Genomic DNA, 7,263 nt, shown 5'->3' on the forward strand with positions numbered 1-7,263 from the left:
GTCCAGCACTGATTGCGTTTTTAATTTTTCCTCAGATATATCCAGCAGCCTTTTCGTCTCTGCCTTCTGAGTTCCAAACAGAAGCATCGCCGGGAATCCTCTCTGGTTTGAAGAGCTGGGTGCGAGGAAGGAAGGAGAGTCGCTCTTCCTCCACCTCCACTCTTACCTCCGCCCCAAGGCAGGAGCCCGATGGAGCCCCGGCTTCTTCACCACGAAAGAGTAGTGATGACAACAACTCTGCCTCCTCATTGCAGAAAACTTCTGATGAAAACAGCGACCAAATAAAGCCAGATTTCCGTGCAGAGATCATAGCTGCCTCAAAGAAACGTAATGGTAAAGCTCAGAATTACCGAGAGATTGCCCATTCTCAGTGCTGTCTTTCCCAGAATCATAGGCAAAATGCTAGTTGCCAAGGTGATGACATAGAGATATTTGCACCACAAAGTGGTCACAGTCAAAATCTATCAGAGGATACCAAGTACTTTGCAACTCATGATCAGAGGACAAGCAAGTCTCGTAGTCGAGAAGACCATCATCTCCCTGCTTCCCCTGACAGCAAGCGTCTTTCGCAAGGCATGATGCAGGAACTCCCCGAGTTTCACCAACAAAGAAGAGAATATCGAGAGTACCGAAGCCCCTCTCGACAGTCTCAGTCACCTTCTACAAGAAAAGCTAGTAGTAAGGAATTAAAAATCGTTTCTCCTAGATAATAATCTGCTAATACCGTGAAAAACAGAAAAACCTTTTGTAGAAAAAATGGCAATAATTATTTTGACTTTCTCATTGGCCCCATAAATCTTTGATAACACTTTTGATTAAGTGTATATTTGTTTCTTGCAGGTCCTCCTTCATCCATAGCTCCTGCTAAGATTTCTAATTACCGGCGAGATTTTTGTCATGGTAATGCCCAAGTCATTGGTCCTAACGTTGTATCTGTCAGAGTAAAGAGAACTGATGAGAATGATAGATACTCAAAGTAAGTGATCGTAGGTTAGTTGTATTGAGCATTGTTTTCTGTTTGAATTTTGATTTTGGTTCTCGATTTGAAAAATTAAAAATTTATCCTTCATCCTAAAGTTTTATCTTCACATGTGAAGGCTGCCATAAACTTGACTAAACTAAGTTTTGCTTGTTTCACGTGCTCAGTCGCATGCAAAAGAATGTTGAATTCTTAGTTACGAGTATACCTTCGTTCTGGTCGTTCTCTTACCTAGAACCTACTGTATTTATTGTTGAACTGAGCGCACGAAAATGTAAAAAATATTCGATTTTTTTCTCATGCTATGTCTATGAAGAAGTTTTATTGAGTCTTAAGAAAAAATGTTCCTTGTTCCAATGGGACTGCGTCAGAGAATGCTTAATCATAAGAAAATATCCTTTCAGGTACTCGAGCGATGACCGGCGCTCACTAGGAAGTAGCGGTGTCCAGCGCAGTGCTTCCGCAGAGCTGCTTGACAGTGCCTCTTGTTCTTCTTCCTCCACCAGCAAATACCACAGTCGACTTCAGACCTCACATACATTTGCTGATGGTTCTCCAAGTCAGAATTACAGTAGGGTGAGTGTCATTTTCTCATTTTCGGTATTAGCAAGTTCATGACTGGCCACCCTCTGGTAAGTATAAGGTAATTTTCTATAAAATAGTGTTTACTGCATCATTCCTGTGTAGCCTTGGTGATGTTGAGTTAACATCAAGACTAAATTATTGCTTGCTATGTAAACATAGGTTTGTATATGAGGGTTTATAAGTTTTTATTCATAAACTTTTTCAAGATGTTAAATGTCATACTGTTGAAAAGGAACATTCTGCCACGGAACACACCGGGCATGATTATGGAAGGTTCTCTTTTCAGGAGTCTCTCGTTAAGAGTTAGCAAAGTCTGTTTTGACTGCACAATTTACATGTAAATACGAACATTGATGACGAAAGCTAATGAGAGTCCGTTAGACATTTTGGAGGTGTAAGCACTAATGTCTAAAAAGAATACTATCTCATAACCAATTTCAAGGGACGTATGTTGTCTCGATAAGAGCTGAGCTTAGATTTTGGGTTATTCAGGCTAACTGTCCTGAGTATCAATGGGTCAAATTCTTAGTATTTAATGATGAGTGGCTGGGTCTACTAACCGTTACATTTTTGTCATGACTAGCAGAAGACTTAACGTTTTATACAAGTGGCGTAAGGTTTTTTGTAATAAAACGATTAGATAAGACCTATTAAGGAAATTATTTATGTCTTAAAGGTTTATTTAATTTGAATAGTAAAATGTATGTCCCTGTTATTTTGTAAAACCAGTTGGCCGGTAGATGACTATGAAATTGTTGCAAAGATATTAGTTTTCCATCCAAGCGCTCTTTTATTGAACTAGTTTTGGGAATTTTGATTTTGAAGAAAATTGTACAGAATTTTTGTACAATTAGGACCAAAATTTCTTAATACTTGCAAAAGAAAGTGTTGATTTGTTTTGACAACAATTTTAATCACATGCCGTTCCAAAAAAATGGATCCTGGCAAACAAAACAGTACTTTATAATTATATAGTTCCTTTCTATAGACCAGCAAGCAACTAGGAATGCTGTAGTGAGCTAACATTTGCACTTAAGTTTCTTGATTATGCTTTTGAGTCCAGTCATATAGTCATCAGAGTGTCTATGAAGAGGACGAAGAGATTAAGTATAGTTAACATATCTTGTCCTCAGAGTTGGTGATTGCGAAGGACATAATGATCAGAGGCTAATTTAACATTACGCATTGTATTGCACAAGTAAATGGACGAGGACGGTAGGTAATGTTCTTCAAGTCAGTGTATTGATTCATTCAGTTTGAGGTTACAAGGTTAGGCTAACTGATTTGTGTCATGGTCAAGTCCCGGATTTCCCTTTACAATGACTTGCATATATTTACCAACCCTCATATCACTATTGTTTCTTAATATCTGTATAAGCTTCCATTTCAGTGCAAATCTGGCATTAATACTGCTACACAAGACCGGACGGTTGGTAAAGTGTTTCTTTGGAACACTGGAAACAAAACTTTGAGGTTACCAATACAACTACCCTTGGTATCATGGAAAAAGCAATGATGCTAGGCGCTTTCGTCATTCTGTCGTCTTTATATTGAATTATTTATATTTTTTAAATAGTATTTACTGTTAAAACACACACAACACACACACACACACACACACACACACATATATATATATATATATATATATATATATATATATATATATATATATATATATATATATATATATATATATATATATATATATATATATATATATATATATATATATATATAATCAGAAAGCTACAAACGTCCTTTAATATCAATTCACTCTACCTCGGAAATAATATATTTTCATATATGTTACCGAAGGGGAAGTTCGACCCCACGGGACGGTGGACTTATCATCAACTAAAAATTCCCCTTCGGTAACATATATGAAAATATATTATTTCCGAGGTAGAGTGAATTGAATTAAAGGACATTTGTATATATATATATATATATATATATATATATATATATATATATATATATATATATATATATATATATATATATATATATTAGTGCAACTAGCCTTGGTCTCAAGGATAAAGAAATTATCCTAGGCGCTCTCGTCATTCTCAGTCGTCTTTATATTGAACTAGCTGATTAACTCAGCACTGTCGGGGAAAACTCTGAATGACAGTCGATCATTTACCTTAGAAAGGAAGTAACACATGGTGTGGTTTTGATTAACATGTTTATTTAAAGCAATGAATTATAGACAGATCACAGGAAAGAAAGTATTTTCAATGATAGTACACATACTTTACCAGACAAAAGAATTCAAAAGAGATGCAGGAAAATTATGTATATGTATATATATTTTTTTATGTATATAATTTATATATATAGATATACTGTATATATACATATATATGTGTGTTTTGATGGTAAATACTATTTAGAAATAATTCAATATAAAGACCACTGAGAATGACAAGAACGTTTAGCATAATTGCTTTTTCCTTGAGACCAAGGGTAGTTGTACTGATATATATATATACAGTATATACATATATGTATATATATATATATATATATATATATATATATATATATATATATATATATATATATATATATATATATATATATGTATATATACACACACACACACACACATATATATATATATATATATATATATATATATATATATATATATATATATATATATATATATATATATATATATATATATATATATATATATATGTGTGTGTGTGTGTGTGTGTGTGTGTGTGTGTGTGTGTGTGTGTGCATGTATGCATGTTTGTGAGTGTGAATGGTTATCATGTTTTTTCTTGTTAAATGTGGTAATTAATTATGTTATGCAACAGAATTTGTCATAAAAAACAGGAATACCAATATCATATTACATCTTGGTCGCTGTTAAAAACCGTTGAACTTACAGTGTCTGTTGTGCTTTGCAGAATTAGACTAGACATTGTATGACTCACGAATCTTGTTATTCGCAGATGAACGGGTATCCGCCAGTGGACAGCAGTCCGGCACGCTTTGCTCACAACATGTTAACTCCCTTCAACAACACCAAAGGTTATAAACCCGTATCCTTCAGTCCACCTCCATCGACCAAAATTCTTCCGGTGAACTGATTCTTGCAGAAATGCTCGTTAACTGTGCCGACTGGGATTTGCAGAAAAAAAATCTGTGTTATTAAGTTTAGGTTAGTCATGGTATGAAGTTTTTATCATGCCTTGTCTTTGAAATGCAAGAGTAACACTTGGAGAAAAGGGAAGTTCTGTTTATATGAGAACTGCCGAATTAAAGAAGTTAGGTATTCATCTTGTACTCCGAGTAACTGATACTGTGTGCCAAATCGGACAAAGTTCACATAGGATGAGGTACGACTTTTAGTATATACGTAGTTAAATATAGATAAAGTAAGAGTATAGTACAGAACCCTATATTTATTGTGTATTTTACAGTATTATCTTTATTTGAAAACTGTCTTCATTCTTAAAGGTATGAGCTTTAATGCCTCCAGTTAATGTACAGTATATCATTTAATGAACCTTCTCATTTGAAAAGAGAGCAAAATACAAATGTTCATAATCTGAGTATATATCTTTTTTGTGTGATTGAAAACCAGTTTGCATCTTGAGATAGGATCCTACAAAGGATTTGCAGGGATGAATACCGTCTGTATATTGATCATTTCCAATTTACTGTCTCATGCTATGAAAGCCTGGAAGGCTGTTGCTTTATATTTGTGTAGTTTCATTCGCCAGCCTCCTCCTCCTCCTCCTCCTCCTCCTCCTCCTCCTTCTCCTGTCTTATGAAAATGACTCTTCTCCTAAATTGAAGCATCTTATTGTTGTCTTAGATTCTATTGCAAGTTGCTCTCAACTTTTATACGTCATCCAAAGGTTCTTGTGTAGAAAGGTTGTGTAAGTAATCTAATAGATTTTTATTCGTTCTCGCAGAACATGTATGTACAAAAGAAATGGTCAGGGCTTATATAGTTTATACAGTACTTGAATGTATAGTGCTTTAGTTTTGATATATATTAATAATATTCATGGAATTCTTTTTACTCATTAGTGTAACTGCATCTCCCTGGTGGATATTCTTAATGAATACAGACAGTAGTATAGCTTGAAGATTGTTCTCCCGAGCTAAGGTTGTTACATGAAATTTGGTTGACTTTGAATATACTGTAGTATCTGTCTTCCATATTTCTTTAGTTTTCTTTATGCCTGGGTAGATGCTCAAGACAATAGGTCCCAAAAAATTCACATTGATGAAATAATACCTGGTTGTGGTAGTCGCGATTTATTCATTCAAATATGAAAATATTCTGAGGTATCATTTCAAGTGGTTAGTTCTGTTAAAGCTTGCAGACTTTTATGAACCAGCGGAATTTAATGTAGAAAGGTTTTATAAGTCCTTTGGCTTAGATTTTGTCTCCCCAGATACCAAATGTCCAAGAATATCGCATGAAAAAGAATTTAATGCCCTGTCGAACTGTTCATTATACGTTACAACAGGAGTATTACACTCCTTATAAACAGGGAATTAAGTAAGCAAACTTTACAGACTGTGTTGTATTTAATCAATTTTGTATAGAAATAAATGTGCTGCGTTTGTTCACCCTCAGTTCTAAATGGTAAAGTCAGCTTCCAGCATAAAATCTTCACACAGTCCAGCTCTGACAAAGAGCCACTTTGAATGGTTCACGTGTGAAACACATTCAGGCTATCCCCTCAAAAGAAGAAGAAGAAGAAAAAAAAACTTGTTACTGTCCATTAATGGATAACTTGTACATAAACTCTCCAGATTTACACTCTTTCAAAACGTTTACTATTTTGTGACTTTAAATGGCTAATGTATATATTTCCTGTATATAATGTTTTTGTTTTTATTGATAAGATTCTAACAACTGCTTCAGATATGTTAATTAACCAAAATAAATCATATTCAACATTTCCTTTTGTTTCTATTCATGCTCCTGGTCCTCCAAAGACTTTAGAAATTTGGAAAAGTTGAACATTTAGATATTTCCTTCAAAACGTTCTGGTTAATAAATGTCTTGGTTTCAGGGGAATACAGAATTAGAACTAATAAAGTGTATTCATGATCATTTGTCTGCGGATTCTATGACTTCGTATTTGATTTTATTGCTAATAAAGTAACGGCAAGAAGATGCAAGGGTTTACTCCTGTCTTATGCAGTTGACAGGTTGCAAAAACTGCTAAACACCTGACCTTCCTAAATGCAGGGAAGAGTAAGTAGGCTATAAGATCTCTGACTTGAGGAGTCAAAGGCGAGGAAGGCGCTCTAATTGGTAGGTAACCGAAATGAAATTGCCTCCAGTACCAAAAAAATTTTACTTCTTAGGAAAGAAATGATAAGGCTAACAAAACAGCTGACACACTTTGATGTACAACTGGGAGCCGTTGATTGCTAAAATGACAGCCAAAAGTCGTAGCTGGAGACCTAAAGCAGTTTTTACGCATAGTAATCCATGTAATTTATTTCTATTTAGAAAACTAACCATTTCCACCGGTGATGGCTTGGCAATACTACTTGATGGAAAAGTGACAGATGAAATGTTACAGGGACAATTATGAAGGTTTGACTTATATTCACCATTTGTAATGAGTGCGTTCCCTTCTTACTGCCAGTAGGTCTAGTTCGGTTATATCATCCAAGTTTGTCTGCTCCTTCCTTTACTAACCTTT

At 34.7% G+C, this 7,263-nt stretch overlaps 1 protein-coding gene across 2 annotated transcripts in view; it reads left to right on the forward strand.

Moving 5' to 3' along the window:
- Positions 1-6,507, forward strand: part of LOC136841023 (SAFB-like transcription modulator) — a 204,137-nt gene extending 197,630 nt beyond the window's left edge. The window contains exons 7-10 of one of the 2 annotated variants that reach the window (XM_067108066.1): positions 36-678; positions 841-976; positions 1,384-1,555; positions 4,537-6,507. In XM_067108066.1, coding sequence (XP_066964167.1) covers positions 36-678; positions 841-976; positions 1,384-1,555; positions 4,537-4,674 — 1,089 coding nt within the window. In that variant the 3' untranslated portion in view covers positions 4,675-6,507. Of the gene's footprint in view, positions 1-35; positions 679-840; positions 977-1,383; positions 1,556-4,536 lie in introns of those variants that run through there. The other variant, XM_067108067.1, reaches the window with a different exon arrangement.
- The last annotated feature ends 756 nt before the right edge of the window (positions 6,508-7,263 follow it).

Source organism: Macrobrachium rosenbergii, chromosome 8 (assembly GCF_040412425.1).
Source record: "Macrobrachium rosenbergii isolate ZJJX-2024 chromosome 8, ASM4041242v1, whole genome shotgun sequence".
Classification (NCBI taxonomy): Eukaryota; Metazoa; Arthropoda; class Malacostraca; order Decapoda; family Palaemonidae; genus Macrobrachium; species Macrobrachium rosenbergii.